The sequence below is a fragment of the Spermophilus citellus genome (assembly GCF_964194105.1).
Source record: "Spermophilus citellus genome assembly, chromosome: 19".
NCBI lineage: Eukaryota > Metazoa > Chordata > Mammalia > Rodentia > Sciuridae > Spermophilus > Spermophilus citellus.
Window position 1 is genome coordinate 21,354,246 of NC_138201.1, and position 14,879 is coordinate 21,369,124.

At 57.1% G+C, this 14,879-nt stretch overlaps 1 protein-coding gene across 1 annotated transcript; it reads right to left on the reverse strand.

Moving 5' to 3' along the window:
* Window positions 1-217: 217 nt before the first annotated feature.
* On the reverse strand, window positions 218-14,286 carry SEC61A1 (SEC61 translocon subunit alpha 1). The gene is made up of 12 exons (XM_081276105.1): window positions 14,123-14,286; window positions 13,894-13,961; window positions 11,530-11,595; window positions 11,369-11,447; window positions 10,371-10,502; window positions 9,016-9,125; window positions 8,379-8,532; window positions 4,731-4,891; window positions 4,212-4,409; window positions 3,723-3,914; window positions 3,140-3,216; window positions 218-1,799 (listed from the first exon to the last, which is right to left on the reverse strand). The coding sequence occupies exons 1-12, from the start codon at window positions 14,127-14,129 to the stop codon at window positions 1,613-1,615; spliced, it is 1,431 nt and encodes a 476-aa protein (XP_081132231.1). The 5' UTR covers window positions 14,130-14,286; the 3' UTR covers window positions 218-1,612.
* Between the last annotated feature and the right edge of the window lie 593 nt (window positions 14,287-14,879).

Consider the following 14,879-nt stretch of genomic DNA (forward strand, 5'->3'; position numbering starts at 1 on the left):
GCCCCTTTTTATATTTAGAGACAGGGTCTGCGAGTGCTGAGGGCCTCACTAGATTGTTGAGGCTGGCCTCCAACTCATGATCCTCCTGCCTCAGCCTCCCTAGTCACTGGGATACAGGCGTGAGCACAAGGGGGCGCGCCCAGCAGGAGGAAGGCCAGGTGCAGGCCAGTGCGTCTCTGGGGATGAGCCTGAGCGGAAAGGAGACTGTGACCCCGCAGTTTGTAAAAAGTTGCCTTTATTTCTCATTTATCCACCGTATCAGTTATGCCATTTTGGCGTCCACAGTGACAGTCCCCTGGAAGCTGAGGCCCGGCGCTCTCCAGCCACAGCCCGGGAGCCGGGACTGGGCCTGCCTGCCAGAGGCCACGGAGTCCCCAGCGGTGGCCTGGGGAGGCCCTGACCTCTAACAGGTGCAGGAGAGGGACGGCGGAGGCCCCCGTGGGCTGGGGGACGGCTGGTGGCGGGGCTGCCCTGCTGGGGACTGGGTCTAGACAAGGCCACGTGTGAGAAGGTGCTGGCCCTGGGCGGGGCCGGGGACCCCTGGTTCTGGTCCCAGGTCTCTGGGGACAGTGTGCCACCTCTACTGAGGTGTGATGGGGCCCGTGCAGAATCGGGGCACCCTCCGGGAAGGTCCCCAGCTCCATGGTCTATGTCACCTGTCACCACAAACGTCACTGGCTTTTTGTCTCAGACACCAGAGCACCTTCCTGGGGACCCTGAGCTGACCCTGAGCTGACGGCCGCCCTGAGCCTGAGCCTCCCCTCCTGGCCTCTGAATGTAGTGGAGGCCGAGAGAGCTGGTGGCGTCTCGCTGTCCCCTTACTTGCATTTGGTCCCTAAGTGCAGTAAGAACATTCTAGAAACACAGGGGGAGAGGGAACGCGACCCTTCCCAGGGGCACAGTGGCCGATTGGAGTCTGGACAAGCGGACGCGGCGGGGTGATCCCGAGGGCACCGAGCTCGGCCAGGCGAGGGTGGAGGTGGCGACCCCAGGCCTCTCCCGGACGAGGACAAAGCTGCCTGGCCACAAGGTGGCCATGAGACGGCGGGGACGGCAGCCCTGGCTCTGCTCCACCGGACACTCGGTGGGAGAGCGGCCGCCGGTGGCTGGGAGCTGTGTCGCCCTGAGCCCAGGGGACCCAATGCCCCCACGGGAACAGTCTTGAGCCAGAGAGTGCCAGAGTGCCACCGCTGGTGACAACAGGGACATCCTGGTGACGCTGTCCATGTCCCCAGAGCAGGTGCGACCCGACGCCCGACCACCCTAAGGCCACACACACAGATTTTGTGCTTCCAACCAGAGTCAAAAAGCCACCTTTGTGGGGACCAGGGACGCCACGGTGGCTGCACACGTCACTGAGGGGGGGAGGGGAGGGCAAGACCAAAGTCAGACAGACGATGGGGACAGCGCTCACCGTCCCTGTCACGACTGCAGCGGCCAAAGCCAGAGGAGGAGAGGGGCCCCGCTGGGGGTGGCCGGCCTCGCGGTGGACAGGAGGGGCAGATGCCACCCAGCCGATGTCCCCACGCGCCACAGCTCCGCTGCCCGGGGCCACCGCTGCCTTCCGAGGCACCGCCCGGTGTCCTCCCTGGTCCTCGGGCAGGCGTGGCTCTCAGAAGAGCAGGGCGCCCATGCTGCCCACCTCGCTCTGCTCCTTGACGAAGATCTCGAAGTACTGGTAGATGATGGTGACCGCCAGCAGGATCCCGGTCCCCGAGCCGATGGCGCCCAGGAAGTCAGCCAGGACCGAGAGGGCCCCGATGCACAGGCCCCCAAAGGCGGCCGCCGTGGGGATGTACCTGGGGGAGGGCAGGCGGTCAGCCCCAGGCCACCACAGAGCCCCCAGGTGGCCACCAGGCTTGCCCATGACTGAGACCAGAACCTCAGGAGGCCCCACCACCTCCCTGGAGCATCATCTGCTAACACCCCGTGCGCCCCACTAACACTACGGGACCTAGTCCCTGCTAGGGGACTGTGACTAGTCCAAACTGAAAGGCTGCCAGACGCAGGGGCCCAGGCCTGTCACCCCAGCGACTCGGGAGGCTGAGGCAGGAGGATCACGAGGTGGAGGCCAGCCTCAGCTACTTTGCAAAACCCTAAGCAGCTCAGCGAGACCTTGTGTCTAAATAGAATATAAAAAGGGCTGGGTTTGGTCCTCAGGACGGGGGCTGGGGACGAGACTCAAATGCTGAGGATGTCCCTCGAAATTGCCACGTCCCTACCCAGGACTAGAAAGGAAAACCTGGGATTTGCAACTGTGGCTTTTAAAGTGGCTGCTTCTTTCAGGAACAGTCACCAAGTGACAGCCCCCAGGACAACCTGGCCTGCCACCTGACTTTGTGCACACAGCCCTGCTCACTGTGGCTGCTGCCGAGTGGCAAAGAAGAGCTGAGAATGTGGCAGAGAGGCCCAGGGAGGCCGGAGGCAGCCCTCCACCCAGAATGAGGCCCACCTGCAGTGGGTGCTCCTCCTGCCCCGGGCACCTACGACCTGGGGCCTCTCGCACCCTCCCTCCTCTCCACCCCTAGGTGACCGCCACAACTGGTCACCCGGCCGTGGCCTGGCTGATCTCTGGCCTCCTCTCCTCTCTGACCTCCTCGCTTCAAACACCATCAGCCCTCTGCGGCTCTGCTGGCCCCTCCGCCACATCCACCGTCTTTTTTGGTCCCAGGGACTGAACCCAGGGGCACTTAACCCCTGAGCCCCGTCCCCAGCCCTTTTATATCTTATTTAGAGACAGGGTCTCACTGAGCTCCTGAGGCCGGCCTCCACCTTGCCATCCTCCTGCCTTGGCCTCTAGGCGTGCCCCACGGGGCCTGGGGCTTCAGCTCAGATCCATCTGGAGCCCCGCTCTGTGCTCAGGTCCTGGGCACCTGCTCCTGGATGCCACCAGCAGCATCCCACCAGCATGAGCAGAGGTGAGGGTCCCTTGCCACCAGCACTGTCCCTACAGAGCCCCATGCTGGGCCACCAGGCATCTGTTCCCATGTCCCCAGAGTCCAGCACTTAGCAGGTTCATGAATATCCAATGACGCAGGGACCCTTCCTGTCCTGCAACCCGAGGACGAGACCTATGGACACTGGAGACCCCGAGGCCCGCGAGCTGCCCACGCCGACTGGGAGCGGGCACCGCACTTACCGGTTGAGCTCGTGCACCATGGACGTCTCCCGGTGGCCCCGCATCACCATCTGCTGCTCCTTCAGCTGCTTGGCCACCTGCAGGACGCCCAGAGCAGAGGACAGACTCAGAGGTGGCTTTGGAGGGGAAGGTCTGGAACCGCTGGTCACTGACAGGGCTCCTTCTGCAGCTCTAGGTCTCTACATGGACTTTAAGGGCCGGGGGTGTGCATATCATCTCAGCGGTTTGCGAGGCTGAGGCAGGAGGATCGCAAGGTGGAGGCCAGCCTCAGCCATTTAGGGAGGCCCTAAGCAGCTCAGGAGACCCTGTCTCCAGATGAAATCTAACAAGGGCTGGGAGGCGACTCAGGGGTTAAGCGTCCCTGGGACCAACAAGGTGCCGTAAGGAGACAATGGCACAAGGTGTGATGTTCCACTCTGGCTTTGGGTTCTTAGACCTGCTGCTGACGGCTGAGCTCCGTCCATCTGTCCTTAACGCTCTGAACTGTCTCGCCAAGGTGGGTGGCCCGTCTGCATGTCACAAACCACCACTGTGACAAAGTGACAGGGCAAGTGACCCTTTAATAAAGTCCGCTCATACTTACATCCTTAGCAGAGGAGCCCGAGACCTCGATCCAGGTCTTGGAGAAGAAGGCGCAGGAGCCTAGCATGAAGACGATGTAGACCACCGCGTGCACGGGGTCCTCCAACACGGAGCCGAAGGACTCCGGCGGGGACAGGTAGTAGCACAGGCCACCAACTGGGTAGGCACGGGCCGGGCCTCCAGAAGACGTGTCCTGGGAAGAAGGAACAGAAGGTCTGGGACGCTATGTCTACTCAACCTGGGCTTCTAGATGAACCGGAGCAGATCAAAGACTGTGATTTTAGCCGGGCACAGTGGCCCAGGCCTGTCATCGCACAGCTCAGGAGGCTGAGGCAGGAGGATCGCAAGGTGGAGGCCAGCCTCAGCCACTTAGCAAGGCCCTAAGCAACTCAGCGAGACCCTGTCTCAAACACATGGGAGGAGAGCTGTGGGCGAGACACTTGGTCATGGTGGCCAGGAGAGGCTCCCCGGCTGGGGACAGCTGACTTACAGACCAGGTGCCCAGCAGGCTGACGAGCAGGTTCCCGCTGAAGCGGGCCGACAGCATCTGGGAGATGACGTAGAGGTTGGAGACCAGGGCGGACTGCAGGATGATGGGGATGTTGGAGGTATAGAACAGCTTGATGGGGTAGGTGTTGTACTGGCCCCGGTAGCGCGCAGACTTGATGGGCAGGTCCACCCGGAAGCCCTGAGGACACAGAACAGGGTGCCCGTCACTGCTTCGCTGCCCCCTACGGTCCAGAGACATGAGAGGTGGTACCAGCTCTGGGGACCCGACTTCTGACAGTGCTGGAGAGCACCTGCCCCACAGTGGCTCACGCCTGTCATCACCAGCAGCTCTAGAGGCTGAGGCAGGAGGACTGCAAATTGGAGGCCAGCCTCAGCCACTCAGCGAGAGCCTGTCTCTAAATAAAATCTAAAAAGGGCTGGGGATGGGGCTCAGGGGTGAAGCGCCCCTGGGACCAAAAGATAAAGAAATGCACAGTTCCTGTGCTCACACTGGACACACCTGGAAATAGATGACCACAGCAAAGACAAAGATGGTGGCGATGAGGTTCATGAGGTTGGGGAGATTCTGGCGGTAGAAGGCCTCTCGAAGGGCTCGGACTTTGTCTGTGCGCGTGGCCAAGAGATGGAACAGTGCGATGATGGCGCCTTCAAATTCCATGCCTGTTGGCAGAGGAGGGCACAGATGTGAAGGGAAGAAAAAGAGGCTGGACTCACCTGGGTCTTGGGCCTCCTACTGGCCAAAGCAGAGGCAGGAGCACAGAATCAGCCAGGAGACTCACGGCGTCACAATCTGGATTTTTTTTTTTGGCCCCAGGGGCGCTTCACCCCTGAGCCCCGTCTCCAGCCCTTTTTCTATTTTATTGAGAGACAGGGTCTCGCCGAGTTGTTCAGGGCTTGGCTAAGTGGCTGAGGCTGGCCTCCACCTGGCGATCCTCCTGCCTCAGCCTCCCGAGCCGCTGGGATTTCAGACATGCGTCACCTCGCCTGATACAATATGAATTTTTTGAATCTCTCATTTCTCTCTCTATTTGAACTACAGCAATGGGCTAGTCCACTTTTTAAATTCTTTGGGTACTAGGGATTGAACCCAGTTCTTCTTATTTTTAAATAAGAACTTATTTCTTTTTAAATAAGTGGCCTTGAACTTTTTTCTTTTCCTCTTTTAAAGTATTTTTTTGGTCGTAGTTGACACTCTACCTTGATTTTATTTATTGATTTTATGTGGCGCTGAGGATCCAATCCAGGGCCTTGCACGTGCTAGGCAGGCGCTCTACCATTGAGCCACAGCCCTGGGCCTGCCCTTGAACTTTCTTCTCCCGGGCCTCAGCCTGGGCTGAGATTAGAAGTGATCAGAGGTCCCAGGTGGCCCCATCCCGCCCAGCTACTCCACCCTTTTGAATTCACTGCTGCCCTTTCTTGGCCGGGTGAGTTCAAGGCCACTGGCTGCTGGGGATCAAGAGCCCCAGGCAGAAGGGCCCCCAGCTCCTGAAGCCAGGCTCACGCTGGCCTGGGGGGGACTGGCCCTCTGTGCCCTGTGCAATTGAACACACAGCACTGTGACATCTGTGGCAGCACCACGGTGACAATCTGGATTTTTTTTAGTACTGGGGACTGAACTCAGGGTTCCTTGACCCCTGAACCCCCTCCCCAGCCCCTTTTTCTATTCTATTTAGAGACAGGGTCTCCCTGAGTTGCTTAGGGCCTTGCTGTGGCTGAGGCTGGCCTCCACCTTGCGATCCTCCTGCCTCAGCCTCAGCAACAGGCAGAAAGGGGCGTGGCCTGAGGAACGGCAACAGATGGGCCACGGACGGACGCTACAGCACAGGACACCAAGGTCCAAGCACTTCAGAAATGGCGAGAGGCTGACTTGAGGACAAAAGCACAGCGGGAAACACTGTCACCTGTCACCATGACCCCTGCTGCCCAGGTTAGTGCTTCCCTAGACGTGGCCTCTGTGGGCAGAGTGGCTGCCAGCTGGGGACTCAGACGTCCCAGTCCCAGAATCTGAAGATATTCAAGCTCCAGCATTTTGTAAAGGAGGAAGTTCAGCAATCCCAGGGGCAGGAAGCAGGGACTTGTCCTGGCTCCTCTTGCCACCAATGACCTCTATGAACTCCCCTCATATGCTCCCCTGAGCCCCGTGCCGACCCTTGAACACACCAGCTCATCTCTGCCCCAGGACCTTTGCACCTGCCAGGTTCTCTAGACGGACCCCGTAATGCTCTTCCCCAGTCGCCCCATCTTCCTTCCCTGCTCCACTCTGACCCAGGGCCCTGGGTGACACTGACGCTCACACGTCTTACGTTATATCCCTTTGTATTCTTAGCGCCCACAGAAGCGCTGATACTTAACAGCAGCTGCCTGATGAGTGTCTGGAATTGCCGTTCCAGCCGCAAGCCACCTGTGCCCTCTCTGCCCACTTCTTGCCCGTCCTGAGGGTGTCCCTGTGACTCCGCCATCTTGGCTCCTTCCAGCACCACTCATGACCCCCAGGTAGCCCCTCTGAGCCAGCCAGGTCCCAGAGGTGGCCAAGGGCAGCCTCCTCCACGTCTTGGTTCCCTGTGGCCTTCACCTCTCGCCAGGTCCTAAGGCCCTCGCTCTGATGACACACTGGCTGGCTCACACTAGATGGCTGGGCCACCTCCCAGCCATTTTCTCAGCCTGTCTCTCAGGGACAGCAAATCATTCCTTCCCAAACTGTCCCCTCACTCACCACCCTGCTCCAGAGCAAAGTGACTCTCGGGCTGGCTGCCGCGGCCCAAGCCTTCGCTGACTGGCCCACCGTGGCCACCCCTGCTCCCGATCCTTTCGAAGGCAGGCTGCCCCCAAAGCCAGGAGGACTTGGCAGACACCCCGACCCCTACCCGGCCTTCACCCCCACATCCACACCTGAGGCCCAGCTGCTTTGCACCCCCAGGTCCTCAATTCACCTTAGATTTTCTAGAATTCTAGGAAGAGTCCATGGAACAGCCTGGTGTCCCTCTGGCACCCTGCAGGGACCTGTCTGCAGCTTCCTCAATTTGATGATATGGCACCGGAGGCCGAGAACCAGCTTCACAGTGAATTCCAAGAAAACACGAATATGCCCACAAATATTTCTCCTGAGAGATTTCCCAGCAAATAACAGCTTCAGGTTCAGAGGCCAAAAAAGAAAAAAGTCGATTTCCATGCGTCATGGTGGCCCAAGCCTGTGATCCCAGTGGCTCGGGAGGCTGAGGCAGGAGGATTGCAAATTGGAGGCCAGCCTCAGCAGAATTGGGGCCCTAAGCAGCTCAGCGAGACCCTGTCTCTAAATCAAATACAAAATAGGGCTGGGGACGGGGCTCAGGGGTTGAGGGTCCCTGGGTTCAATCCCCAGTACCTCCCGCCCCAAATTGGCAATACTGGGGATTGAACCCAGAAACAGGGGCTCTACCACTAAGCTATGTCCCCAGCCCTTTTGGAGACAGGGTCTCACTCCCTGGCCAAGGCTGGCCTTGAACTTGTCATCCTCAAACGAACTGCTCCTTGCCTGAACAAGTGGTTTGCTGTAGCAATTTCATTTTTAGAATCTTATTTACTAAGGACAACTCTAAAATACGTGCAGATGATGGCCCGAGGACATTCACTTCGATGCTAACTGTAACCGAGAAAGGACGACTTAAATGTCCACCAGAAGACAATTGGCTAAAATCAACGCTCCTTTCTCCTTGCAGTGCAGGTTCATGCTAAGAAAAATGAGGCAGGAGTACTCTGTGGCATGCTAAATATCCTTAAAATACTCTTCTAAGACGTGGAAGTTCAGAGTTTAGATATCATTTTGAATGTAAGCCTTACTTTATTTGGTACCAGGGATTTAACCCATTTAACCCCTGAGCCCCGTCCCCAGCCACTTTTTCTATTTTATTGAGAGACAGGGTCTCGCTGAGTGGCTCAGGGCCTTGCTAAGTGGCTGAGGCTGGCCTCCACCTTGCGATCCTCCTGCCTCAGCCTCCTGAGCTGCTGGGATGCCAGGCTTGAGCCTCTACACTCAGCTATATTTTTAAAGCTTTGCACACTGCAAATTCAGAAGAGATGTCCTTGAAACACACATTTCTCCCAGAGGAATGCTTTGCGTGCATCAAAACTTCCTGCAGACGTGCCCCCCCCCCCAAGGCAGGGCCCTTACCGCGGCCGGTGTTGACGGTGGTGGGGCTGAAGGCCTTCCACACGATGGTCTCGCAGATGTTGGTTGCGATGAAGAGGGAGATGCCAGAGCCCAGGCCGTAGCCTTTCTGAAGAAGCTCATCCAAAAGGAGGACGATCAAGCCCGCCACAAAGAGCTGCAAAATGAAAATCAATCAATCAATAAAAGTGGACTAGCCCCAGCGACCTGGTTCTTCCCATCTTCAACAACTGGGCTCTCTGCTCTGAGGCCAAATAAGAGCCTCTTCTCGGTCTGCCTCGGTGAATTCAGCAGCCAAAGCCAGGGTCTTTCCATTCTCTTATTTTTTTTTTGTTTTTAAATCCTACAGCTGAGCCCCAGCCCCAGCCCCTAAATATTTTGTTTTTATTTCTTAATTTTTTTTGGTAATTGTAAGTGGACAGCATGCATTTATTTATTTCAATATTTTTCGTAGTAGATGGATGCAGTATTTTTATTTTATTTATTAGTTTTCATGCAGTGCCCAGGCTCGAACCCAGGGCTTCACACTGGTTAGGCCAGCACTTAGCCCTGAGCCGGGACCCAGTCCGGGCTGAGCATCGCTGAGGAGGAAGAGGGAGGGCAGGGTCCCCCAGGAAGCGGGGTGCGAGTGGGAGCTCACCTGAATGGTGATGAGCAGGCAGATCCCAGCGCCCATCTCCGACGGGTCCCCGTACATGCCCGTCATCACGTACACGATGGACTGGCCGATGGTGATGATCATGCCGAACACTAGGACCCCAAGAAAACCCTGAGTTGGTCACCACGGGGACATCGGAGGGACACCAGGAGTGGGAACAGCTGCTGGACGCTCCTGCAGGGCAGAGTGTGGCAGGAACCCAGACGAAAAATACTGACACTGCCCTGGGGACCTTGGTGAGGACTGACAAACTGTCACACGTCAAAAGCGCACGAGAACTCAGAGGCCTCGTAGTGAAAGCACATGTTTGGTCTTTTTTGTGGCTTTAGGGATTGAACCCAGGGACCCTCGACTACTGAGCCCTGTCCCCAGCCCTATTTTGTATTTTATTTAGAGACAGGGTCTCCCTGAGTTGCTCAGGAAATTGCTAAGTGGCTGAGGCTGGCCTCCACCTTGGGATCCTCCTGCCTCAGCCTCCCGAGCTGCTGGGATTAGAGGCATGCGCCACTGCGCCCAGCCAAGTATATTTTAAAATGTCCAAAATAAAAATAAAAAAAAAAGGAAGAAAGAAGCTGCCTATGTCATTTGTTACTGGGGCTGCCCATCAGTTGATAAGGCCAATCCTCTCACCCTAGTTTAACAGCACTAAGAACTGAGACTCCAGAGCTATTATCTAAATTTCTTCCACATCACAAAACGAATCAACAGCAGAGCTGGACTGAGACAATCACCTTTCCGCTCATTAAATCCTTTTAAATGCCAGAAGGAAAATAGCACTTGCCAAATAACTACCATGCACTAGGCACTGCGAGTGATTATTCAATTTAATCCTTTTTTTTTAAGTACTGAGGACTGAGCAGAGGTGCTTGACCCCTGAGCCCCGTCCCCAGCCCTTTTTCTATTTTATTTAGAGACAGGGCCTTGCTAGTTGCTGAGGCTGGCCTCCACCTTGCGATCCTCCTGCCTCAGCCTCCTGAGTGGCTGGGACGAGAAGCATGCTCCACAGCACCTGGCTTCGATTAATTCTTATGACAGTCCTGAAGTAGATGTCACCTCCTTTGTGAGGTGAGGAAATCATGGTTGGTGAAGGGGTGACCTCCATGCCCTAATGCAACTCCAGCCTCTGGGACGTTTCTGCCCTCCCCTGCCCTGCCTGGCCTTACCCCGTGCCCAGCACCTCCCACTAACAGGCCGTGGAGCACCTACAGGGTTGGCAGGCCAAGGACACAGGCCAAGGAGGGGACACAGGCCAAACTGGGCTGTTTTCATGCCCCCAATTTTAGAGCAAATTCAAATTTTCAACTAGACACCAGAACTTTCCACATGATCTTTCTTACACTTCTGGGCTCCGTTGAAGAGGGCTCGGTCTTTTGGGGTGTCACCCACTTCGATAATCTTGGCGCCAGCCAAGAGCTGCATGATGAGGCCCGAGGTGACAATTGGAGAGATACCCAGCTCCATGAGGGTGCCTAAGGAAAGGGGTGGCAACACAGCCCAGTGAGCTCAGGAAAGGACATCATCTAATAAGACGAACCTCCAGATTTGCAGGTGTACCCCTTCTCCACATCGAATGCACTTCAGGTCGCTGGCAGCAATTATAGAATAATCCCCCCAAACCAAAGATCAGAACCCAACTGAATCCCTCCTTGGAGCCCACCAGGTCCCGTCCCCAGGAACAGATAGATCTATTCTAGCTGGACAGAGATCAGAGAGGTCCCTCCTCCATCAGTTTATAAAACTGGGTAACATTCAAATCATCTCCTGAGTCTGGAGACGGGGCTGGTCCCATCGTATCTAGTTGGGAATAAACCTTCCTTCCATGATGTTAAGCTGAACTATGATTCTGAGTGACTGGAACCTCATTTGAACCCCATTTTTAAACCATGACCATCAAATGCACCATCAACATACACAAGAAAATTATTTTTCCAGACCCACAGGGGACTGGTTAGAGTCGACCCTACACTGTCTGTGGCTCGTGGTTTTGATGCACATATTTTACCTGTAGATATGAAAAAAATGCAGCTGAGAAACAAACGGAATGTTCTAGAAAATGTTATCGGTGGACTCGCCATCTCGTTTCAGGTATTGAAAACACTCTTGTTTTTGCAAGTTTTAAGAAATTCTCTAGCAGAGACTTATCTTGCTCTTCCAGGTTTTGTATTGCACTCAAACCCAACTCCAAAGAAGATGGTCTTTCTCAGGCTATTCAACGTGGCACCCGCAGACACTGCAGGCTACATAGCTTCCTGTTCTCTGAGCTCCACAGAAAGGCTGTCACTAAACTAAATGGTGCTGGTCCAGCAGAGAAGAGGCAGAGTGAGTCTGAGCCTACCTCTGTTGGAGGCCAGAATCACTCGCATCCAGTAGAAAGGGTCCGCAGAATCGGAGGACATAATACCAAATAGAGGGATCTGCAAAGAAGCAGAAAGGAAAGGAGTCTGTCTGGTCCCCTCTCCCCCCTGCCCCAACGCCAGCACAGGAGACCGGATTTACCTGACAGCATACTAAGAAGATGAAGAGGGTGATGGCTGTCCACAGCACCTTCTCCTTAAACTGGATCTGCAGAAGAGACAGAATCAGAGGACAAGAAGTTTCCCAGCAAGTCAATAAAAATGAAGCAGTTTGGGAGGCTGAGGCAGGAGGATCACAAATTGGAGGCCAGCCTCAGTAATTTAGCGAGGCCCTAAGCAACTCAGCGAGACCCTGTCTCTAAACAGGGCTGAGGATGGGGCTCAGCGGTCGAGTGCCGAGTTCAATCCCCAGTATCCCCCCAGAAGAACATTAAGTAGAAAGTGACTTGTCACACAGACAAGCCTACACGTATGAGTGATTTCATTGGATGGAAGAGCTGGTAAGTCATCTGGAATTGGGGATTGCTGACGTGATTTTCTGTGAATCAAGGAGAAAACCATGTAATAAATAATATGGGGGAGAAAGTGTTGCCCCGAGTTCTAGTAACATCTGTTCAAGCGACTTCAAGCATTTTCACATCTTAGGAATGGAAGCTGAACAGGTGACATGATTCATCTTACAGATGACTGTCAAGAATCATTGGGAAAGTTCACAGCCCTCCTGCCCCAGGAGTTAGTCACTGAGTGAGAGTGAAAGCTCTTCTGGATTTTTCTGCCTTGAAAATGCAGTGTATCATTCGTCCTGCTGCCTTTATTACCAAGAAGGTACAATCTCCTACCATGGGGCTGGAGGCAGACACACATACCCCCACACAGAGGTGGTGCATTTAGCGCTCAGATATGAATCTCTCGGGTTCCTACATGATACGTATGCATCTGTGCCATACAGAATCTGGAGCTGAATGATATATACTCCTAACTTCCTGGAGGAGGGCTCCAAACCTTTCCTTCCCTTGGGGAATGTGCCCCTTACCCCCTGCTGTCCTACCACATAGAGACAGAAGTTGGCCAGAGGACAGTAACACCATTCAGACTAACCAGTGATATGACAACCTTGTAGTGAATGCACCTCTTCCCCTACTCCGCCCTGCAGTGCTGGGGGACAAGCCGGGGGTCTAGTGCATGTACTAAGCAAGTGCTCTTCTATCCCTGAGCTCCATTCCCAGCCTTTTAAATTTCTATTTTGAGTCAGGGTCTTGCTAAGTGGCTGAGGCTGGCCTCCAACTTGCAATCCTCCTGCCTCAGCCTCCCCAGTAGCTGGGATGACAGGTGTGGGCCACCACCCATCTAGGACTCCTCATTTTTAAATGACTAAGTCTCCTCTCTTGGTAACAGATTTAATAGCAAAACTTGAATACCTCTTTATCCCAGGGCCCTCTCCTCTGCCTTATAAATAGCTCCTAGCTCCATGGGTGTTCAGTACTAAGGTTCATCCTCCTATGCAAAAGCCTCCGAACCAGACTCTAGGCCTCCCTCTTACTTCCAAAGCAATTTCCTGTCACATCCTCTCATTCATCTCCCATTGCTTCCTGCTTGCCCACATCCACCATCCAAACACATGAGGCTGGTCTTTTTATTTTTGTACTGGGGATTGAACCCAGGAGTGCTTCACCCCTGAGCCCTGTCCTCAGCCCTTTTTTTTCTATTTTATTTAGAGACAGGGCCTTGCTGAGTTGCTTAGGGCCTCACTCAGTTGCCGAGGCTGGCCTCCACCTTGCCATCCTCCTGCCTCAGCCTCCCACAGTGCTCGGCTAGTCTTGTCTTCTTGGCCTGAAATACCAAATTAGACTCCCGCAGCCTAAGATCCACACAGATGTCAAGCACCCATCAACATGTGGGTGCATTCACAATCGTCTGTAAAGAGTGGACACAAGTATCTCACTGGCCACTTTCAGAGTCCGGTCCTTCACCATTGAGCAGCTCCAGTTACATCAGGGAACCCCTCTCTTGGGGTGCAGTGGGCCGCCATGCAAAACCCCTACATCTCCATCTCAGTTTGAATGCACCTGCTGGGGAGAGCAGCAGCCCGCGGAGCCACCTCTCGGGGCATTCTGACAGCCAGGGAAAGAGGAAGACCTCACCCACACCCCGGGCTGCTCTTCCCCCTCAGTAGCAGGAGACAAAGGGCGTCTCCCGGGGTCCCGCTGGAGGGAGGGAGGGTCCCAGGAGCTGATCCTGCCGGAGGGGAGGGCGGTGGGGACCCAGGAGCCGCCCTGCTCGAGGGGAGGGGGAGGGAGGTGACTCAGCCCGGGGACCTCACGATCGCTCGTGGCCCAGATTCGTTTTGGGGACAGGGGAACCTGATGCGAAGGACACGACTCCCGCGAAAGGCGCTGCCAGGAGGGCGCCACGGCCTCGGCGGGGAGTCCCGGTCCCCGGCGGCCTCCCCTCCCCGCGGCCTCCCGCTGCCCCCGGGGCCGAGGCCGTCTGGGCCCGCGGCGCTCACCTTGCGCTCCGGCTTCTGGATCTCGGGCAGGATGACGCAGAAGGGCTTGATGACTTCCAGGAACTTGACTTCGGGGGACAAAGGAGAGCGGCCGTGAGCGCCCGGGAGGCCGGCCGCGCCACCGGGGAGCCTCGAGGCCCGGAGGGGCAGCGCGGCGGAGGAGGGCCGGGGCCGGTGGGCGCGCGGGGAAGGGGATCCCACCCGTCCCGGCCGCCCCGGGGGAACTCACTCGCCATGGCGGCGGCTGCTCGGGCTCGGCGCCCCGCTCCGGCTTCGCTGCGCTCCGAGTGGAGGGACGCCGCCTGCTCCGGAGCGCAGCTCCTCCGCCGAGAGACACGTCAGTGCTAACCCGGCGGAGAGCGGCGCGGCGCGGCGCGTCGCGGGGCGGGGCCGGGGGCGGGCCGCAGGCCACTTCCGCTTCCTGCCACGCGCGCCGGCCGGCCGCCGCGCCGCTTCGGCCGAGGCCACAACTCCCGGCAGGCAGCGGGGCCCCGAGGCCCGACGGGAAGCGGGCGCGGGGCCTGCCGGGGCGGGGCCTGGAGCTGGGCTTCTGCGGCTGCGCAGACTCGGCGCGGGCGGCCGTCCGCCGACGGTGGGTGGCGCTTCCGGAAGCCGGCGGGGCGGGGGCGGCCGGCCTGGGCGACGCGCCGGTGGCTTCCCTGCCGGGAACCGCGCTGAGCGCTCCCTGAGGTCGGCGGACAGGCTGCAGGGCCCGAGCGCCGGGTGCGCACGCGCGTCGATGGGTTGCGGCCGGGGAGCCCCGGGACGCCTTGGTTGGGTCACTCGGCAAACGGGCGGGTCCGGCCTGGCGTGGCCCCTGCAGCGGGGACAGACGGGTTGCAGAAGGGACCTCGTCGGAGGAAGGCTGCGGCGGCTCGGAAGTAACCCGGAGTCCCTGGGCCAAGCCCGGGCGGGGGGACCTCGGGCCGGGAGCATCCGGGGGCAGCGGGCGCTGCTGGGGGGCGGACAGAGTCACCAGACCTTGA